The following is a 21,312-nucleotide window of genomic DNA, read 5'->3' as shown; positions in this document are numbered from 1 at the left end:
GACCTTGACAAGTCCATTCCTTCAGTTTCCCCAGCTCTGTGATGAGGGGCAGGGCCAGCTGCTCCAAGCCCCCAAGCTCTGACACTCGATTCCACAGTATCATGGAAGGGTAGAACCAAAGGATCTCTAAGCAGAGAACAGGGAGGGAGTCCTGAGTTCCCCAACTCCCGGTCCCTCGAAGCCTGTCCCTGGACAGTCCTAAGCTCTCAGGGTTAACTGTCCACCCAGGAACAGGGGGCCCTTGCACTTGAGGCTTGGGCACATCTGCTCCCTTAATTTACAAGTCCTGCGCCTGACCACCTCGGACACCGCGACCACGCTGTAGCCACATCAGCCAGGCTCAGGTGGCAGTGAGAGGAAGTCTACTCTTGAGCCAAAGGGACAAACTCTGGACGCTGGCAGCATGTGACCAGGCCAGGCTGGATGACAGACGGGGCTCCTGTGGCGACAAGGGCAGCCTCAGAGAAGTTGCACCATCTCTGATTAACCATTTAGTGACCCAGAGAATAACAGAGATCCCTGGGCTTCCCTGGTGGCGCAGTGGTTGAGAGTCCGCCTGCCGGTGCAGGGGACACGGGTTCGTGCCCCGGTCCGGGAAGATCCCACATGCCGCGGAGCGGCTGGGCCAGTGAGCCATGGCCGCTGGGCCTGCGCGTCCGGAGTCTGTGCTCCGCAACGGGAGAGGCCACAACAGTGAGAGGCCCGCGTACAGCAAAAAAAAAAAAAAAAAGAGATCCCCAAAGATATTTTTTACAGGTATTCCATTGCCCCACATTTCAAAAATTCATGTAACCCCCCTCAGTACAGCCCAAACACAGCCCAAGAGTGGGGTTCCTGACTGTATACACACACTTATGTACACACATGGGCACACACACATGCACACACAGCCACACAAGCACCCACCCATGGGTAACACACACTGGGCACACACAACACCAAGCACATATGTACGAATACTTGAAATGGCAAAAAGATGTAGAGATTGGGATTCTGAGGCCCTGGATTTGAGACCAGCCCATGCTGGGCAGCCCCCGGACGATCACCGACAAGCCCCTTGAATCTGAGCTCATCTGTGAAATGGAGACGCACCACCACTTGCCTCCCAGAGCTGCAGTGATGGTCACGGGAGCTGCTGTGAGTAGATTCTGAAGGCTGTAGGAAGCTCTTGCGCTGTCTGCATGGACCGCACTCACTATGCTGGGGGTCTGGACTCAGCAGCCTGAAAAGTAGCCTGATGTCTTAGGAGGGACTTGGCGTGTGCGTGAAAAGGCCTGCTTTTCTATCCCAGCTCTGCGCTCCTCTAACTGGCTGACTTTGAGCAAGTCTCTAGGCCTCGCCTTCCCCATCTGTAAACGGAGAGGGTGGGACCAGGAAATCCTGCTATCCTATACCTGTAAGGGCCTGCCTGCAGAGTGAGGTCTGCCTCTCCTTCCTGAGGCTGGTGCAGTGAGGATCACCTCCTCTCTGGTGGCTCTTGCCCAGAGGAAAGAAGGAACCTCTCCCAAGCAGGCAGGAACCGTTTAAGAAGGGGGAAGCCCAGTGGAGCCAGGCTCCCAAAGCACCTGGTTGACCGGCTGTGGGAGTGGGCATCCAAGTCCTAGTCTACGGGGCAGGCGCTGAAGTATCATCAGGATCTAGTAATGGGGAAATGCCACTTCTGCACCCTGCGGCCAGCCCCAGACAGGGACTGCGGTGAGGCGGCAAGTGCGGGCACCTTCTGAATTCAGGGTGCCACCCACCAAGCCCTCCAGGAGCCTAGTACTTGGCTTTCCCAGGCTCTCCCACGTGGCTGGGGAGGACAGGGCAGGTCCTGAAGGCCACTAGGGACCTGGCTCTGGGCGGCGCCACCAGGCCCCCTCCTGGCATCACATCGCCCCCTCCCCGGGTCTGTCTAAGGGCTCGCCGGTGCGCGCCTTCAGTACCGGGACACCTCCTTACCCAGAACTTGGAGCCGCACAGAGCATCCATGGGGCCGGAGCTCGGCCGCGAGGACAGCGAGCACGGTCTCTACCAGCCCGGGGGACAGACCTAGACCCCGCCCAGAGCCGCCTCCAGCCCCGCCCTCCGCCCCGGCCCGCCCCTCCAAGCCCTTCCCCCAGGCCCTTTGGGTCGAATTGAGACAGCGCCTCTAAGAAACTGCGGTTCCCAGACGGATTTTGGGACAGTGGCGGCGGGCCATTGACACAGTGACAAGCCCTTCGGGTGGCCACTGGGCCGCGCCGGAGAGATGCCCCGGAAAGATGAGGCTGATAGGGCTGGAGCAGGGTCTGTTTCCAAGGGACACACCCCGCTTCCCACCGCGCACGACTCTGCGGGGAGTGGGGGGCGGGTGGCCCCCAGGAGTCTAGGGACATGAAAAGGGACTTAGCAAGACTCCCTCCGTGAATAAATCCTTGTCACGTTCATCTCTGAATGTCAGTCTCCCCATCTGTGAAATGGGAAGAGCTGTGTGCCCAGAAAATCCAGAGGCTACCTCTGCCCCACAAGTTGTCCGGGAACTGGCAGACACCAACACAGAAAGTGCGTGCGTGTGTGTGTGTGTGTGTGTGTGTGTGCGTGTGTGCGTGTGTGTGTGTGTGTGTGTGTGTGTGTACACCTAAGGAGGGGGGGATGGGAGGGGGTCCCAGCATCATCCAGATGGTGGCTTCCCATGATCCTCTTAAACTGCTGCCTGCCTGTGGTTCTGTCCCTCCCTGATTTTGTACCTGCTGCCCCAGCACCACTCTCTGCCTCCACTTCCATATCTGTAAAACAGGCATAATCATAGTACCTATGTCACAGGGTTGCTCTGAGGATTGAATGGGAAAGGTACGTAAAGCAGCAGGCGTATCTCCTGGCACATTCAGTAGGCATCCACCTTGCGTTGGTTTCCTCCACTTCAGCCTGGTAAGGGTGGGGGATGGGCAGGTAAGGCCCCAGGAAACGCCCCACATTAGCACATTCCTCCTGAGACTGAGTCTCCACATCCCGCATCAGTAACACGGCTTTGGGGTCAATGGCCTCCTTCTCCTGCTTGCCACAGCTTGGCCATGCTGGGACCGCTCCCTCCCTCCCTCCATTTTCCACTCCCCCAGTCATCCTCTCTTCCCTAAAGGGATCCCAGAAGCCAATTCACCACCCCTCTCGGGGTTGAGAAGGAATCCCCCGTTCCTCCGGCACCTCTTCCCCCGGCCCAGCTCTCCTCTGCCCTTGCCTCCCGACCTTGTTCTTGTCTGCAGGGTCTGCCCAGGTGATCCCTTCCCCGCCCTCGTTCTTAAAACAATGCGTTTTCCTGCTTGGCTGCTCAGCAGCCGGTGTGGGTGGGTGCCAGGAAGATAGCACAGAAGCAGAAGCCATCTCCTGTCCCTCTGGGCAGGCAGGAAGTCACCGGAAGGAAGTCTCTTCAGCCATGGGCTATCAGAGCAGAGATCTGAGCCCGGCATGAGGTGGGGGTGGGAGCAGGGTAGACAAGGCTCTCCCTTCCGCAGGCAGTGGACTGGGGGCTTCTCCCCCACCACTGGGCAATCCTCTCAGCCCTTTGTCTGCACCCCTGCCCTCCACTCACCCAGTCTCCCAGCCCCCTCCGTCTCTGAGCCAGACTCTATAGAGCTTTCACACTCTTGTAGCAGTGTGTCTTGGGTTATATTTAGTTGCGAAGAATCTGTCTTCTCTGCCAGTCTGTGAAGTTCCTGAGGGCAAGGATTGACTGAGTCACCTCCAACGCCCCCCCACACTTTGGGGAGAACCTTAGTATACTGTGTGACGAGCCCCTTGATGTCCCTGGGACTCATTTTCTTGAGCAACTTGGACAAGATGCCATCTAAGGTCTCTTCCTGCCCTGCTGATCTAGGCTTCTATGGGGAGCAGCTGGGAATCTTCCACTAACCCTTCCTCGAGTCTGGGGCTAGGACGCTTGGGTCCTGTCTTCAGCATTGTGGCTGCAGCACCTTCCTCTTTGGCCCCAGCCTTCTCATCTTGCTACCGGAGAGCCACGCCCAAGCCTGCGACATTGGGTGGGAACCTCCGAGATCGTGGTGGGAGACCTGGCAATCCTCGCCTCCTCCCGTCTCGTCTCTCTTGAGGCACTCATTGGGAGTTTGTCCTTCCCGGCCCCTCGCGGAATGTGGCCCCTTTCACACAGCCGTTGAATAACAACTACGCTATTCCTAGGACATTACGGTTTTGGTTGTTCTCAACAGAGCAAGAAAAGTGAGGCCCTGAGTTGTCTTATCCTGGCAGAGGCAGGATGAGCTCCGTGTCTCTGAAGGCTGGGCTATCTCCATGCATCCTCGGGGCAGGATGCATTTCCTGTATCCTTAGCTGTTGCACTCATGCCCCGCCCCTCTCAAGACTGCTTGGCGTACTCTCCTCCCTGTGCCTCACCTCCCTTTCTGCACCTGACAAACGCTACTCATTCTTGAGGATTTTACTCAAACCCCCCTCCCCCAAGCCCTCCTTGAACCTCCCCCACCCCAGTCCTGGGCTAGGGGCCCTTCCTCTGCACAGCCCTCCCTCCCTCCCTGTACTCTGTCACTGATTGTCTTGCTTATCTCCCCCAAAAGACTGCAAACCTCTTAAGGATAGGGACCATCTTAAGGACAATCTTGTTTATCACTGTATCCTCAGCACCCAGGACAGTGCCTGGCAAAGTTGGTCTTTAGAAAATGTTTGTTGACTGACTAAACAAGCATCCTGTGTCCTTAGAAGAGGTCATAAGTAGCAAGGCCACTGTAGCATTAGGTACAGTCCCAGCAGTGGGCACTGTCCACTCTGCTTTTGAGTTTTCAGAACAAAGACGTTTCCAGCTTGAGGGTCCTGAGAGGAGCCATAAAGACCTGTGGGTTGGCCGGCAACTGACATCCCCCAGCTTTAATGATCCCAGCCCCATCCTCTCTCCTCGAATGACTGCAGCTCCACACAGGACGCACACAGACTGTGCTGCCTCTCCCCTGCCAGTGAGCATCCCCGGGGAACTCAGCATCCTGAGTTTCCTGGCAGAAAGATGGAAAGATAAGATAATTGCAAGCTACAGTTTCGAGCAGGAATGACAGCAGAGAGAAGAAAGCAGAGCAAGTGGGGGTCAGGGAGACCCAGGGACAGGAAATGCTGCAAATGGGGAGAGTCAGGTGGGAACTGACAGGACGGGGGAAGGGTGTGGAACAGTGAAGGCTGCTAGCTCTCCCCTCCACTCACCTCCTGGCTCCTTTTACCCCACGGCTCCTTGAAGGTCTGGAGTAGCTCCAAAGCGGCCCCCAGCTCTCAAACGCCAGCTCTCTCCTCTTATGCCGTGGGGCGGGGCCTCTTTCCTCCAGACCCCAGCCTGGTGGGGCCTACATCGGCCCCACCTGTGGCCTCTGCAAGGCTGCCTCCTGCCCCCAATCTGCGCTTTGATCTGATTTGGCAGGTGTGTGAGCACTGGCTCCCGTGCCTGCTTCAGGAGTTTTCAAAGCAAGAAGAATTAATTAGCACCGTGGGCCACGGCCAGCATCTCCCACACCTGGACCAGTTAATTAGCTCCGTGGGCCACGGTCAGCATCTCCCACACCTGGACCAGTGCTAAGACACACAGAATTCTGAAGTTCTTAGCAGAATTCCCTCATCGATGCTTGCTGGAGCAATCACCTCCTTGGCCTGTCTTGCCGTGTCCTCAGAGCAGGGTGCCAGCCCACAACTAAATTCGCTTTTGAGAGGTAATTCCTCTCCTGGCAACCACTGTCCTGGATTAGTCCTGGGTCCACTGGCTGTGGGCTGGGATCACTGGGCACCATGGGCTCAGCACTCCAATGGCTGGGATTCCCCACACACAGATGAGTCCTTCACTGGGCTCTGCAAGCCTGTTTCCTTCTACGGGGGCTGCACACAGCACCTGTCTGCAGAAGGTGTCCATCAGTGTTGGTGTCCTCTCCCTGGCTAGGTCCCTCTACAGAAGGGGCACCAGGGTGGCACCAGGTGAAGGTGCCTTGTTGCTGCCACCTGGTGTTTGATGCCCTCACTGCACTGCTGTTGCCAGCTCTCCACCCACCTCCCCCCCCCACCCCCCACAGGAAAGGTGAGAGGAGGTCATGGGGCACTGGGCTGTGATGGGTGGGGATTAGGGGTGACGATGGAGGCGAAAATGTTTGAAAAGTGAGAGAGGTCTGGGGGGGGCAGGGGAGAGGACAGAAAGAAATAAGGGAGGGGGTGGGAGGAGGAGAAGGAGAGCAGGTGCTTTGAGGTTCAAGGGCAGCATTTTGCCAGGGAAAGATGGTGCCTGGGAAACTTGGTAATTGCAGAGTCAGACTTGGCCATCTCTTGGTCAAGCACCTGGAGCTGAGGGACACCTTCTCTTGTGCTCAAGCCTGTCTCCACACAATATGGGCTCCTCTAAGCCTCCGAGGACACCAAACTGGGAGCTCAGGAGCACATTTCCATGAACACAAATGTGACTGCTTTGGAAAAGTCCTCCTTGGCAAGTCGTTTTGTGATCAGGACTCCTAACACCATGTCCCATTCCTTCCACAATGGAAAAGAGGCTGGGGTAGTGTGAGGCCAGCTGTCTGGCGGTTGGCCAGGTCAAGATTCAAAGCTCAGCTCCACCATTTCCTGGCTGTGTGATCTTGGGCAAAGTCACTTAACCTATCTGAACCCATTGCATCATGGGAAGATGATAGCCGTGGTACTTCCCTTGCTAGGGTATTGTGAGAAATAAGGGAGATACTGCAGACGAGCCTCAGATTTGTTTTTAGCACCTGCTCTGCTCGCTCCGCTTCCTAGTCCCCCCGCCCCCAGGTAGACCTTTTCCTGGAGTCTTGAGGTGGAGGAAGCAGAAACAGGCAAGCCCGAGGTGGAGGCCTGCAGCTGTTAACACAGTTCCCTCTGAACCCACAAGGAGGAGGCTGAGAGCAGAAGTGCAGCGTAGATGTTCTTACCTCCAAAAGCCCCCACATCCCTGAAGCTCCCGGCCAGTGCCAGCCCTGTCCTGGAGGCCCTAATCCAAGACCTGCTGCCTCCACCCCAGCCTCCTTCAGATGCCTTCACTCCCCACCGCTGATGTATCCTAGAGCAGAATCAAATAACCATCCAGACAAGCATCATGAGGTTAGTATCCTTGTTATTATTACTACTGTTAATGAGATTATTATTTCCACTTCAAAACCCTTTTAATGAGACACAACAGCTTCCATCATTGATAAAGATTTTACATTTTTGGTGGAGAGGCCGCAATTCTCTCCCCTCAGATATCCACATATCCACTCCTCTGAGGAATCCTCAGGGCAGAGGGTGGTTCGGAAGTCTGGGGTGGAGGGGAGCGGGTAGCAGCCCAGTTCTCCGGCTTCACCTTGACCCAGAGTCCTCTAACCATTAGATGAAAAAAAAGACCCCAGAGCATCCTCTCCAAATTTCCTACCCTCATTAAGGAATAGACAGCTACAGAACGTTACCAAAATATAAAAGCTTAATCTGCAGACCCAGGTGACACAACTCTAGGAATTTTGTGTAGATTTGCTTTTCTTTCGTTTTTTTTTTTAAGGAAGGCAGTTCCTACTGCACCCTCCCCTCCCCACCCGAGGAGGCCAGAGGAAAAGCTTTCACGCTATTTCACACCCTCAGAGGATAAATCCAGGTGTTTGCTTCAAGGAGCAGTGTCATTTCCGTCCAAAAGAGCAATTAGAAAAACTTTCACCAGCTTAGAAAATACTGGGTGGGACAAAACTTCCGGGGCCAACCATCCAGTAGCCTCCCCCAACTTCCCCAGGATCCCAGGTTCAGATGGGGGCTGTGGGGGAGGGCTTCCAAACCTAAGCTGCCTTTGAGGTTTCAAGCGTCCTGGGGTTTGAAGGTGCTGGGGGTAAGGGGTAAGGGTGTTCAAGGGGGTGGGGTTGAGGTGGATGTTTGGGGGTAGCTGGCAGGGACAGAACGGATGAGTCTGTGGTTGGTGCCCTTGGCACCAGGGTTTCAGACAAAAGAATATTGCCCATGGTAGCCCAGACAGGAGGTTCTGGGCTGTGCCGCTGGCCCCTCCTCCTCTCCCCTTCCTCCCCTCTGCCTGCTGGGCTGCCTTCGCCCCCTCCCTCCTCTGGGAGCTCCCACTGGGCAGGCAGCAGCAGACCGTGTAAACTCCTTGATGGTGCTCATTCATCACCCCCCAGGGGGCCAGCTCCCCACTCCAGTAGCCTGGCTGCCCCACCCTATCAACTCCACTGGGAGGTCCTGGCCCTGGCCCCCTCCATCTCAGCAGGGAGCAGCTCGCTGTTTATATAGCTGAATCCCTTTGGCAGCCTTGATGGGGCAGTGCCCGCAGTGCCAGTACCGGTCAGTGCCCCCCGCCCTCCTCACGTCACCCGGGCTGAAGCCTGAGGAAGGGAAACCCAGAAGCATTTGCCTCCTTCCCTGCACCTCACAAAACCCCATTGCCGCAGCTGACGCGCCTCCCCCAGCCTCAGTCGGCCCCATTAACCAAAACAGCTTCATTATGCCCATTTCCAGCTTTCGCCGTGGGGCTGATAGCTGTCAGCAGAAATAAGAGTTAATCTGGAATCACTCACATTCGCAGAGCTGCCTGGCTAAGGGGAAGAGATAAACCTTTGACAGAAGCAGGAGTACACTCTGCTCATCGGGCCTGCCACCGGCAGAGGGGCTTCTCTCCTCCCTTACCCCTGGGAGGCCAGGCGGCAGAGGGGCTTCTCTCCTCCCTTACCCCTGGGAGGCCAGGCGGCAGAGGGGCTTCTCTCCTCTTACCCCTGGGAGGCCAGGCGGCAGAGGGGCTTCTCTCCCCCCTTACCCCTGGGAGGCCAGGCGGCAGAGGGGCTTCTCTCCTCCCTTACCCCTGGGAGGCCAGGCGGCAGAGGGGCTTCTCTCCTCCCTTACCCCTGGGAGGCCAGGCGGCAGAGGGGCTTCTCTCCTCCCTTACCCCTGGGAGGCCAGGCGGCAGAGGGGCTTCTCTCCTCCCTTACCCCTGGGAGGCCAGGCGGCAGAGGGGCTTCTCTCCACCCTGGGAGGCTTCTCTCCACCCTGGGAGGCCAGGCGGCAGAGGGGCTTCTCTCCACCCTGGGAGGCTTCTCTCCACCCTGGGAGGCCAGGCTGCAAGATTGCAGCCCTCTGGGGAGAGGCGTGTAGCATCTCTCTCTCTCTCTGGCGCGCGCACACACACACACACACACACACACACACACACACACGCACACACACACACGCACACAGAGGCAGCTCTGACCCTTCCCTCCCCACCACCCACTCCCCATCTCCAGGAATCTCTCTCCAGTGCCATCTGGAAATGCCTAATTCTGTCCCTTTTGCTTTTACTTTGGACCGTGATTAACTTTTTATTTTGGAAAATTACTTTATTATAGATATAGATATAGATATGTATGTATGTATATATAAAAAGGTTCCATTTCATTTGTAAAATCTTATTTTTTTCTTTTTTTCTCCTAGAGAAAATGATGACGAGGTTAAAGGAAAAAATAAGTTACATTACAGTTTCCAAAATGGTTCTCGCTCTCCACTGAAGATGGGCCCCCACCAGGGCTGTAATGCACTCCCGGTCCCAGCTTGTGCTTTGCAAGAAGAGGGAATATAACTAGATTAGTTATTTTAGGTTAAAATAGCCAAGAGACAGACGCCTTCGCCTCAAAAATATTCTGAGACACATAAAAGCAGGAGGAAACAAGTCTCTTCAGTCACAAAATGTTGTACATCCCGCAAATACTAGATTCAATTAATTTAATAAAATAGAATATACATAGAGATTCTGCACAAACGTATTGCTTTCTCCCAACAGCTCCTGGTGTCGGGAACCTCAGCTCCACTGGGCCTGTCTCTCTCAGCCTGGAGCAGGGTGGCCACGGCTGCTGCTTTCAACTCTGGAAATTCCGCTTGCCGGTGCCCAGGGCCACTGAGGCGAGGAGGGTGTCCATATGGAACTTTTCAGGAGTATAGCCCAGGAGGAGGAGCTACGATTTGGCACCCAGTGGAGAAAGGTGAGTGGGAGAGTAGGGCAGGACTCAGGGGTCCAGGTCTGCTGGGTCAGAGGATAAACCAGAGAGACTCAGCACGTCTTTCTTTGGGGGGGGCGAGGCAGCCATGCTGTCGGGAGGGCCGGAGGCCGAGGGTTCCTTGGAGTCGCTGGATGGAGCCCTCCGGCGGAGGCAGACACCAGGGCTGGGTGGGGGCCGAGGGCCCTGGCTCTGGCTCTCTGGGGGTTCTATGGAGATACTGGGCGGGCTGAGTTTCTTCTTGGGCCGGCTCCCAGGTCCCCCAAGAGGCTGACCCCTGAGGCTAGAGGAGCCAGGGCCCAGGCGGGGCTGGGAGCCACTGTCCAGGCAGCTGACGGCGATGGAGTGCCTCCTCTGTGCATCCAGCCAGGACGCAGGCCGGCGCGGGCAGCTGCGGGCCTCCACGCTGTAGCACTTCTTGAGGTCCCGTGGGGACGGGGCTTCCTCCTGGCTGCCCACAGGCAGGAGGTCTCCCGAAATCCAGCTCAGCTCCGTGTCCAGCTCTAAGCTGCTTCTGATCTCTGATGGGCCCTTGCTCCACGTGGGTTCTGGGCCCGGGCAGGGGGCTGACGGGGGCATGTGCTTCGAGATCTTGCTCTGGCCGTGGGAATGCTGCTGCGCCTGGGCGCTGGAGCGGCCCCAGAAGGAGGAGGCCCCGGCCAGCGGCGGGGAGGGCCCGCTCACCTCTGACAGCAGGTCTTCCCTGCTGTCCAGGCCCTGAACGTCCAGGGAATCCGTCCTTATTGCTGCCTGTATGGGGTGGGGCGAGGGCTCAGCCCAGGGGCTTCCTCTCCCCTGTGAACTGTCCCACTTGGCAGGTCAGAGAGCCCCTCCTCCCCCGCTCCATGGAGTTTCAGGCAGGACCACCCTAGGCAGGGGTACCAGTATCTGCTCTTGTTGGGAGATGCGGGTCATACGCAGTCTGACCTCTGTTGTCCACTGTGCCCCCACCCCCACCCCCCAGCCTGCAGGAATCGCTCTGTACAGATCCAAGAAAGCACTGGGCCAGCTCTGCTCCCCAGCTGTTGCTCACAACACCTCCCAGCCTCTGCACAGGCTATTTCTTGGGCCTTACATACCCTTCCCAAATGGCGAGCATCCCTTGACTGCATGGGCTCAGGTACCCTGTGATGTAATACCCGCCTCTCTTCACCCCAAAGTAAAACTGACCCCTTCCTCCTCTGCTCCCTGCTGCACCACACACGTGAGCACCCTGTGACCTGCTGCTGCAATGACCTGATGGGGTGTATGTCCCTGCTGTTATACCATGCGCTCCAGAGGGCAGGGGCTGTCTCATGTGTCCATGTCCCCGGTGCCCGGCCATGGAGGCTGCTCAGCGAATATTTGCAGAAGGGATGAGGACAGTTCCTGCTCCCCAGATGTGCTGGATTGAGCAGATCCTCACGTAGCTATCCTCACACATGAGGCACACATGGCGTGGGTAGTGGCCTCGTCACAGTGGGGGCAGACAAGCCTCACCTGGCTACACGAGCTTCTGCTCTGTGCCCCTGGAGTGTGGGCTCTGGAAGGTAGGCGCCGGGCTTGGCCAAAAGTGGAGACATCTAAAACGTGCCTTGTGCCCCTTAGCTAGGTCTAGAAGTACAGAGAATAGGGAGGCAGCTCTGCGCCACGGAAAGGGAGTCCAGAGACCAGGTTCTACCTCCAACCTGACGTGTGTCCCTGGACAACCATGGCCCCCTCTGGTCTCCGGGCCTCCTCGGCGAAACAAAGGGGGGGGTGCAAACTCCAAGAGGACACAGACCACTTCTGCTTTGCCTAGAACTGTGCCCCTGGCACCTAGAACTCAGCCTGGCACATCATTGGCACACAATAAATGTTTGCTGGGAGAATGAAAGTGGCAACCCTGGTCACCACCAACAGCCTAGGATTCCCAGCAGAGAGACCAGCCCCGGTCCGTGTCCACCCTCTACACCTGCTCACCTGGCGCCTGAGTGGCCTCTGAGCCAGAGGGGAGCGGGCTGGTGGGGGCAATTTGGGGATGGTGCCCCACGTGGGAGCACCATGGGGCTGGAGCAGGTGGGGTGCATCTTTGGGAAGCTGCAGGATGTAGCTGGTGTCTGCTGGCTGGGAGTGAACGGACAAGACAGAGCCTGTGAGGGAAGGGGGAGGGGGAGAGAGAAGAACTGGAGAGTCAGTGTGCTGGCTCCCACCTGAGTCCCTCCCGTCCACTCTCCCCACCGGGGCCTCTACCCTCACCACCCAACCCCCACCCTGGATTGAAAGCCACTCCCCTCAGGCGGGGGCTCCCTCAGCGGGGGGCTGGCTGACCCCTTCAGGCTGGGGGCTCCTCAGGGGTAGGAGAGACCTCTTTGTCTGCCTCAGTACCCCTACTTCCCGAGGACAGGACTGGGCTTAAGCAAGGACGGATCTCCTGGTGTGAGCCGAGCTGGCCTGCCCCCAGCCTTGGTACCTGACTGAGCTTTGGGGAGCCCCCAGCCCCTGTGTCCCAGGGACCCCTCGGCAGTGCTCCCATCCCGGCACATGTAGCTGTCATTGGGCAGAGAGTGCGTTCGGCTGACCCCAGACTTCCTCACAGTCAGCAGATCTGGTCTCAGCATGACGGGCACCTCCTCAGTGTGGGACTCCATCTGCAAAGGGAACAGGGGAGGGAGATGGGAGGAAGAGGGGGCATCCAGATTGGGTAACTGAGGCAGAGCTTGGCAACAGTAACCAGAAGCCCACCCCCACCCCACCCCCCCGGCCAAGGCCCTGGCCCCCATCCCCTCCCTGGACAAGATGGTGATGGGATGAGTGTGGTCGGGGAGAAGGGACAGACACATGGAGAGCCCCCCATACACAGGGAGGAAGGGGGTAGGAGGATGCCCTGCCCCCAGAAAACTATTCATACTGCATCATCTTGGAGCTTTCCACAGGGGATGGCAGAGGGGTGAGGTGTCCAAAGGAGGGAGAGCAGCCCCCAGCCCCCAGCCCCCAGCCCAAGAGCTCATTCTCAAGGCCCCATTGAGAGTCTCTGACGCTGCACAGTGGAGAGTTAAAAGCTAACAACAGCCCCCCATCCCGATCGCTGTGCTGGGGCTTGGGGAGTAGGGGAGGGCCTTCCTAATGAGCAGGAGACAAGGCAGCCCCGGGACTGCCTGCAGAACGGAGGCTGTTTCACCATCCAAGTCCTAAGGCAGCCCCAACACCCAGCACTGGACAAGGGCGGGGCTCACGTGAGCTGAGTGACGGCTGAACACTAAGAGTGTGTCACAGCTGGTTCAGCCCCCTCCCCACCTCCCTTTAATTACACAGTGACTCTGGCAGGTGGTGTGTGAGGAGCAAGGCCTGGGTACCATGGGCTCAGGTCCTCCCTTCGTGGACAGACTGGGGATGGGAGTGGATTTTTTTTTAATCTATTTCAAAGAAAGGCGATAATCAGCCTTTGACCCCAGCTGGAGGGAGACAAGGCTTGTTCCCAAGAGATTTCTGCATCACCTTGTCCGTTCCTGGCTCTCAGAGAGGCTGTAGGTTCGTGTCCTGATGTGGGCCCAGCCAGTTAAGTAGCCCCAGAAGGCCTGAGAATGGCTGTGTCAGAAAGCAGTCTGGATCCTTTACTTCCTCTCTCAGCCCCAGGCTCCACTTCTGCCAACCACTCCAAGACCCCCAGGAACCCCTAAGGTCAAGGCCCTGCCCCAACAGAGCCCCGCTGTGAGGAGGGGCCCCCTGTCCCTCCTTAAGTCCCAAGAGGAGGGGGAAGACAGGAAGGAGGGGGCTGCCCACAGTCAGATGGGGACGGGGGAACCGGGCAAGGGTGGAGAAGCTGTCAGAACACAAAGAATCGCCCCAGGACGTGGGGACACACAGGGACAGTGACGGGGAGATAGGAGCGGCCCCCCAGGTGGAGAAGGGCATGGTGGTGGCAGCAGAGATGTGGCTCTCACCCACTACGTGGTGGTGAATGGCTCATGTTGGGGCAAGGGGGGAAGCGGAGGTGGGAAGGAGGGGTGCAGGGAGGGGGAGGGCTGGCTTGCACGGGGCTCCACATACAGAGACCAACTCTGCCTCCAGACGGGCCGTTTGGTCAGCTGCCTGATAACACCTCTGATCTGAGCTCTGCCACTCCTGGGCGTCTGGATTAACCCTTTCACAACTGCTGCCCCTGGGCCCTTCCGGGCAAGGCCCCAATTTAATCTTATCTAATTGCTTTGTCCACCGTGGGGAACCTGAAAGACCTAGCAAAGCCTAGAGCACTAAGTGTTGCCTCTGGGTGGGGCCTGGTGTCAGAGTGAGAGGAGGGGAGGGAGCTGGAGCCCTGCAGCCAGCCCGGCCCCTGGGGAGGCAGGGGGAGCAGTGGGGGGCTGTGTGTATATACATTGCTCTCCAGGGCACTAAGTAAGAGTGTGTGAGTGTCATCAGGCAAAGAGTCATCCGTCAGAGCTACAGAGCAGGACAGTTCAGACACAATCTCTGACGTCAGAGACAGAGCCTCCGTCTCAGCTAGAGGGATCTAGACAGGGAGAGAGATGATCAGGCATAAGAAACAGAGACAGTGCACATTCTCGTGTGTGCACGCACACACACGCACACGCACACACACGCGCGCGTGCGCACACAGAGCCCCTCCTCCCCGTCACACAGCGCAAGGAGAAAAGGCCTCCTTTCTCTCTCCCCACCCCTTTCCCAAGTAAACTGAGAGCGCCTCCCCTCCTCCCCGCAAACCCCTGCTCTGACCAGAGAGGCTGCGCAGGCAGCGAAGAGCCAGGGCAAACACTGACAAAGCAGGAGACACAGAAACGTTCTGAAGATGCCCCAGGAACCTTGACAGCCCCTCCCACACTACCACCCCCCAGGGAGGGAGCAGGGGGAGGGAAGATCCAGGAAAAAAATGAAGACAGGTCCGCAAAGCGCCTCTCTGCTCCCAGCACAGACACAGCAGCATGGGGGGGGCGGGCAGTGCTGGGGACAAATCTGCCAATCTGATGACTGCTTCCTGACTATTCTCTCTGCTTCCAAAGCCCGGCAGAACTCGGCCTCCCCCCAGGTTCTGGCGTCTCCCCTCCTGGGCCCTCCTCTGCCTGCCCTCTCCAGCTTAGGTTCTGGGAGGCGCTCTCCTCCCGCTGGTCTGAACTGGGCACACTGGCTTGGGCCACCACAGCGTCTGTCTGGCTCACCCGGGATCTGCAGCCGGGCTTCAGGGGGAGAGCGGGGCCCTGCCTCCCAGATGAGCTGACTGCCTGGTCACCTTCTCAACACCCTGCTCTCTCCCAGCACCCTTCCCCACGAGCTTCCTTCAGGATGGGAGGCCTTGGGAAGGGACTTGCTTTCCCACTGATCGTTCTAGGTCGTTGCCAGGTTCAGGTCCCTATAGTCTATCTGAGGCTGAATCCCAAAAAGAGGTCAGGAACCCTAGAGGCGAGGTCCCTTCCTAGTTGAGGATCGCCATCCGTTTCTCTGATCAGGCTACGGGTGTCCCAGGCGCTGGGAACCGGCTTGCCCGCGCCGTCCTCCATCATGGCCCGCGGAACACTAGGCTTTCTACCTCCAGCTGATACCTGTCTCCTTGCTTCCGCTCTGGGTCTACTGGGGGCTCTCCTGCAGTCCTTGACCTAGTGGGAGGGTTGGTGGGGTGCACCTCCAAGTGGAGGGGGTCAGAGGCGGCCAGACAGGTCCCAAGAGGAGAAGGAAGAGGACCCCAGAAAGCAGATCGCAGTGAAATGGGATTGGGGGAGAAAAGTATGTGGTGCTGTGGGAAGGGGTGGGGCTTGGGGAGGAAGCCAAGTCCTATTTCACACGAGGTCCCCGGAACCCACTCCCAGCTGGAGCCTTCCACCCACTCTCAGGACCAGGTCAGAAGCCACTGGCTACGGATAGCACCCATCATGCCCAGCTGTTTCCTTAGCTTAAAAAGCCACCAAACAGAGGACTGGGGAGGGGGAGGGCACTGGATACGGAGAAGAAGGAGACTGTGTTCTAAAACATGTCCCTCAATGGGTCCCCTGGCCACCTGCACTCTCCCCCGAAGCACCTCTCCCCTGGATCTGGTACCTCACTCCCCCTACCCCCTAAGGTCCCACTGCCAACGTGTCTTCTGCTCCATCCATCTCTTTTCTTCCAGGTTCTTTCTTACAACTGCCCTCTCCAGACCCCTCCTCCAAGTATCCTTCTCCCTCAGAAGTCCAATCTCAGCATTCCTACCTTCCAACCATGTGTTCCAGAGGTTGATCTCAGCCTGAAGAAGCCCTGGCTGCCTCCTGCCAGGCCCAAAGCGCAACTGAGGCCCTGAGGCTGTTCTTTCCCCAGACACCCAATGGGCAGGAAACACCCTCCCCGACCCCGTCCCAAGAAGCATGGCACAGCATGGTACAGCCCAGCACAGTCAGGAGAAGGGGCACAGCACAGGGACACAGTAACCTGTGGGTTGGAGCCGCCCAGGCTGCGGGTGGGAGGGAAGGCAGAGGGCGGGCCTCCTGGGCCTGCCAGCTCGTCCATCAGCTTCAGCTCCCCCTCCAGGGAGCCCTGGATCAGCAGGGATATGGTGTCAAACAGCTGTCTGTCCTGGGGAGGACCAGCCCATAAGGGGAGCCAGAGAGTCAGGGGCGTGGGGGTCAGAGGAGCAGTAACGGGAAATGTCATGGCAGGGGATTGAGAAGAGTCAGAGAGAGAGAAAGAGGTCACACGCGTGCACACACACGTACACACACACACGCACGCACACGCACACACACAACAATAACAACAAAGAGACAGAGAAGGAGGAGGGGATGTGGAAGGTGGGGAAGAGAGAGGTGTGGGAGGAGGAAGAAGAGATGGGAGATGGAACATGAGAAGAGCCCACAGGGGGAGAAGGAGGAGGAAAGAGAAGAGACCAGGGGAAAAGATTGAGAGATGGAATCAGGCAGGTTGAAAGGGGGGGAAGGAAAGAGGTTTGGCAAAATCAGGGCGAGAGGGTAAGAAAGAAACAGGAAGGAAACAGAAAACAGCCTTGAACCTAAGAGCCAGGAAGGGGAGCCCGGGCCGAACGGGAGGCACCGGGACGGATGAGCCAGCACGTGTGCCAGTGGCTTGCCGGGGTGGCCCCACGCTGTGAGCGCAGGCAGCCACCTCTGGGGCTGGGCGGGGGCCTGCTCACCCCTCCACATGCAGGCAGGGGGTCAGACGACTCAGGACGAGCCCCAGGGTCTGCTTGCCGCCCGCTCCCTGTACACCACCCAACCACCGAGCCGCTGAGCACCCACGCCACCGGTCTCCGTCCCACACCCCCTTGAGGCGAAGGGGGTGTTTGCTCACCATGGGGTGCTCCAGGGAGAAGTGGGAGACTGCTTCAGCATGGGCTGCAGCCTGTGGGGCCCCAGGCTTGGGGCTGCCAGGGCTGTCGGGGCCCTCGGCCCCAGGCCAGAGGAAGGGGCTGCCCGGAGGCGAGGGGGCCTGTGGGCTGAGCGGCTTCATCTCCAGCTCCAGCTCAGCCTCCAGTTCGGCCTCCTCCTTGGCCTCCTTGTTGCTCTCCTCCAGGTGCTTCATCAGCACAGCGATCACCACGTTGACCAGCACAAACTGGGCTGTCAGCACGAAGGACACGAAGTAGATGGGCGAGATGACCGTGTTGTAGCAGGTGGACTCCTGGTCACAGTCCCGGAGGGTGTCCTGGGGAGGCGGGTTAGAAAGGTGAGGTTGTGAGGACAGCGGACAGAGCCATCCTGGGAAATCAGGTCTCTGGTGTCACGGAGCTTTGCAGGGGGAGAAGGAAGGGCAGGAGGAGGGAGTGACGGTGTCCTGTGGGCAGAAGAGTACTAGACACCGTCCTGGGAAGTGTGAGTCAGAGCATGTCCTGGGGAGAGGGAGTTCCAGAGTGTTCCGGCCTGGGGGACAGAAGGTTACATGCTTTTATTCACATCCAGTTCATCTTGAGCCAAGAGGTGGGGCTGTCTCCTTGGGGCCCGGGCCAGCCCTGGGAGGGACCTCGCTGCGGTGGGCTCTCACCTTCATAATGCCATTCCAGTTGTCACCTGTGGAGACTCGGAAGAGGGTCAGGAAGGCCATGCCAAAGTTCCGGAAGGTGGCATGGCGGCCCAGGCCCTCGCAGGGGTGTGTCTCGTCACACTCTGGAGGAGAAGGGAAGGGGACAGAGGCCCGAGTTAGTCCGGGAGCTCCTGGGTCTCCAGCCCTGGCTCCTCTGCCCTCCCTACCCCAACTCACCCAAGTCTCCAAAGAGCTCCACGCCCAGAGCTGCAAAGATGAAAAACAACAACATGAAGAGAAGTCCCAGGTTCCCCACCTGGAAAAGAGGAAAAGAAATGGAAAAGGTGCCACTGGATCTCCCAGCCAGCTTCCCTGAGCCCCCGCCCCTTTGGAGAGCACCCTCTCCTTCCCGAGAGGACCCTTCCCACCCACCCCCGCCTCCCAGCTACCTGGGGCAGGGCCTGCATCACTGTGTCCAGCAGCGCCCGCATGCCCACAGCCATCTTCAGCAGCTTTAGAACTGCAGGACAGGACAATGTCGTGAGCTGGCCCCTCTGGGTCCCAGGTCACACAGCTGGTGGAGCCAGGGCCGGGCTGCCGTGGCTTCACCCCCACCCTCGGCCCAGCTCCCAGCTTTCCCTTCTGGCAGAGGCTGGAAGAAAGGCTCACGGAGCCCACACCCACCCCGTCCCTAGCGAGGCAGAGCTGAGCCCTGCCATCTCCCCCTGGGCAGGTCACCCTGGGAGGGTGGCCATGGTGGGCAGGCAGCCGGGCACTGACCTCGGGCGATACGCAACACCCTCATGATGCGGATGATGGTGGGGTTGATGGGCAGTGAGGCGTTGACCTCGATCTCCTCCAGCGTGATGCCCATGATGGACAGCAGCACAATGGCCAGGTCCAGCTGGTTCCACCTGAAAGCCCAGGACACAGCTCCCTGAGGGGGGCACTGCAGAGGAGGGGGCAGGCGTGGCAACACGAGTGGCACGTTCTCAGCCACAGAAAGGAGAGTGGAGGTCAGCCTGTCCAGCCTTTCCATCCTGCAGAGAAGCGGTGGTTTATCTAGTCACACAGCCAGTCGGCGGCACAGGTAGGGCTAGGACTTTAGCTCGAGGGCCTCTGCTTTTCGTTTTTTATCTAGCATTAATATGGTATCTGCTCTGTGCCAAGCACTATTTGAAAGACTTTACAAATAGGAACTCACAATCTTCACAACTCTGTGATGTCGATACAGCTATTATATCCCATTCTATGGATGAGGAAACGGAGAGCGATTAAGCAACTTACCCAAACTTACCCGCTTCTAAGTAATGGGGCCAGGATTCAGATCTGTCCAGGCAGTCTGGCTCCAGTCTAAGCCACACTGGTTTTCAGTTGTCAGTGTCTGCAGGCCCTGCCTTGCCAAGCTTCCTCCCTTCCCTCCCATCCCTCAGGCCCTGGATATACCCCCACCCCCAGCCCGCCATCAGCCCTGGGTAGGCCCTGGAGTGCAGTCTGAACCTCCGGAGTCAAGAAAGGTCTTCAGGCACTAGACCCTCCGGGGCATCTCCCCAGGAGAACACACCCTTTCGCCCACTCCTCTACTCCCCTCCCCTCTCTTTTACCTGTCCTGGAAGAACCGTCGAAAGCCAAAGGCCACCAGTTTGAAAACTGACTCCAAGACGAAGATGACAGTGAAGATGTAGTTGCAGATCTTCAGAGCCTCGTCCAGGATCTGGCAGGGATGGAGGCAAGATGCAGGGTCTCTTAAGGCCCAGGGACGATGCCTGCCCTGACCCCTCTATCATTCTTCCCAGATCTGGGAGACAAGGTGAGTCTAAGGGGGCCTTTCATCTCTTCCCACCATGATGGCTGACCATTGGTCACCACTCTAGGGTAGAGTAGGGTTCTCATTCACATGCACGATCCAAACTTCATGTTGAAGGATCTCTCTCCTTGAGGGTCAGTGAGGAGATCACATGAGAATGTGCTGGAAGGCACAGAATGCTAGAACTGGAAGGGGCCTTTTGCATTATCAATTCAATGTCCCTATTTTACAGATGGGAAAACTGAGACGTGGAAGGCAGCTGACGGAGGCTTATTTGAGAGGTGGCAAGATCACAGGGGAGGTTTGGAGCTGGATGTTCACGAGAATTTCAACTCCAGAAGGGCAGGCACTGGTCCGCCTTCTTTACCCTCAAAGGTCCAGTGCGTTTAAGATACTCAATAAATATCTGCTGGGTGAAGAAACCAGGTCCTCTACTTCCTAGCTGTGTGACCTTGATCAAGTCAACTAACCTCTCTGAGCCTCAGTGTCCTCATCTGTAAAACCAAGATGAGACCGATCTTCAGAGGGTCACTGCAAGGGGTACAAGAGGACCCCCTCTAGGGCACCCAGCACTCGCCGGAGGCGCTCTGGCTCAGGCTGGGTTACATTCACCTGGCAGGCCCATGGCTGGAGGTGGGGTCCAGATGGCCAGTCACTTGCTCCTACCTGGGGCTGCTGGTAGTGCTCCATGGCCATAGTGACCACGTTCAGCCCAATGACACCCGTGATGAAGAGATCCAGGTAGTGGCTGGTACACAGGTGGTGAACGAGGAGCCGGAAGCGGGAGTAGTCCGAGTAGTAGGGTTTGCACTGGGCCTCTGGTGGGGCAGTGGGGCAGGGAGGGGGGAACAGAGCAGCCATCGGGCCCTGCCCCCTGCGTCCCCTCCACCCACAGTCCCTCACAGCCACCAGCCTCCAATGCCAGAAACATTCCAGCGTCATCAGCATCCTCGTCCTCCACGCACTGCCCTTTGGGGGCAGGGCCAGCTCTCTCAGGGTCACCCCTCCAAGCATTTGCTCTACTGGCTGCAGTTGGGCAAAGAAGGGGTCAGGACATGCAGAGCTCCCCACCCACATTAGACACCAGGTGAGCCCCCTTCCCGAGGCAGCCTCCCAAATCCAGCAGCCCCTCGGAACACCCTCAACTTGATGTTCTGCAGCAAGGCCAGATCAGTAGATGAAAAACGACCGGTCTTATTGGACTCAGGGGAAGCTCCGTCAATGCAGAGGGGAAGGCTCTCGCTCCCCCACCAAGCTCAGCCTCTCGAGGGGAGCAGAGGAGGTTACACAGAGCTGGGATTTGGAGATAAAACCGGAGATTGGAAATTGGACATCCTGTTGGCTGGCTGCCCCAACCCACTGAGAGGGCCTCCGGGGGCGGGGGCAGGGTCTGGGCCTCCTGAACCCTCACGTGGGGGAGGGAGGAGGGGCGGCCACAGGGCTCTGCCCTGGCGCACCTGAAGGGCTCACCCAGTTTCTAATGAGGCTGTACCCAGCCTGCTCCTGGGGGCCGGGGCAGCTTCCCCTGCAGGCTGGGCTGGAAGCACTGTCTGAGATCTGTCAGAGGCATCGTATTTCTCTCGTAATTAGTGAACCACTTAGTTATAAAAATCATGGTGCCAGAAGGTTGAC

General features: G+C 58.0%; 2 protein-coding genes across 29 annotated transcripts in view; both read right to left on the bottom strand.

The window, feature by feature from the left end:
- ABCC3 (ATP binding cassette subfamily C member 3) overlaps nt 1-1,996 on the bottom strand; it is a 43,888-nt gene extending 41,892 nt beyond the window's left edge. The window contains exon 1 of the mRNA XM_059997627.1: nt 1,942-1,996. Coding sequence (XP_059853610.1) covers nt 1,942-1,971 — 30 coding nt within the window. The 5' untranslated portion in view covers nt 1,972-1,996. The remainder of the gene's footprint in view (nt 1-1,941) is intronic.
- A 7,336-nt stretch (nt 1,997-9,332) lies between these two features.
- The window catches only part of CACNA1G (calcium voltage-gated channel subunit alpha1 G), a 62,588-nt gene continuing 50,608 nt past the window's right edge, over nt 9,333-21,312 (bottom strand). For 14 of the 28 annotated variants that reach the window (XM_059996749.1, XM_059996751.1, XM_059996750.1 and 11 more), the window contains 10 exons: nt 20,347-20,498; nt 19,478-19,587; nt 18,654-18,787; nt 18,323-18,393; nt 18,111-18,189; nt 17,895-18,016; nt 17,173-17,558; nt 12,388-12,527; nt 11,898-12,067; nt 9,333-10,706 (listed from right to left, as the gene is read on the bottom strand). In XM_059996749.1, coding sequence (XP_059852732.1) covers nt 9,966-10,706; nt 11,898-12,067; nt 12,388-12,527; nt 17,173-17,558; nt 17,895-18,016; nt 18,111-18,189; nt 18,323-18,393; nt 18,654-18,787; nt 19,478-19,587; nt 20,347-20,498 — 2,105 coding nt within the window. In that variant the 3' untranslated portion in view covers nt 9,333-9,965. Of the gene's footprint in view, nt 10,707-11,897; nt 12,068-12,387; nt 12,566-14,289; nt 14,425-16,328; nt 16,473-17,172; nt 17,559-17,894; nt 18,017-18,110; nt 18,190-18,322; nt 18,394-18,653; nt 18,788-19,477; nt 19,588-20,346; nt 20,499-21,312 lie in introns of all 28 variants that reach the window. The other 14 variants (XM_059996744.1, XM_059996742.1, XM_059996745.1 and 11 more) reach the window with 5 other exon arrangements.

The sequence above is a fragment of the Delphinus delphis genome, chromosome 19, assembly GCF_949987515.2.
Source record: "Delphinus delphis chromosome 19, mDelDel1.2, whole genome shotgun sequence".
NCBI classification, from domain to species: Eukaryota; Metazoa; Chordata; class Mammalia; order Artiodactyla; family Delphinidae; genus Delphinus; species Delphinus delphis.
This window is presented reverse-complemented; position numbering and strand designations above follow the sequence as displayed.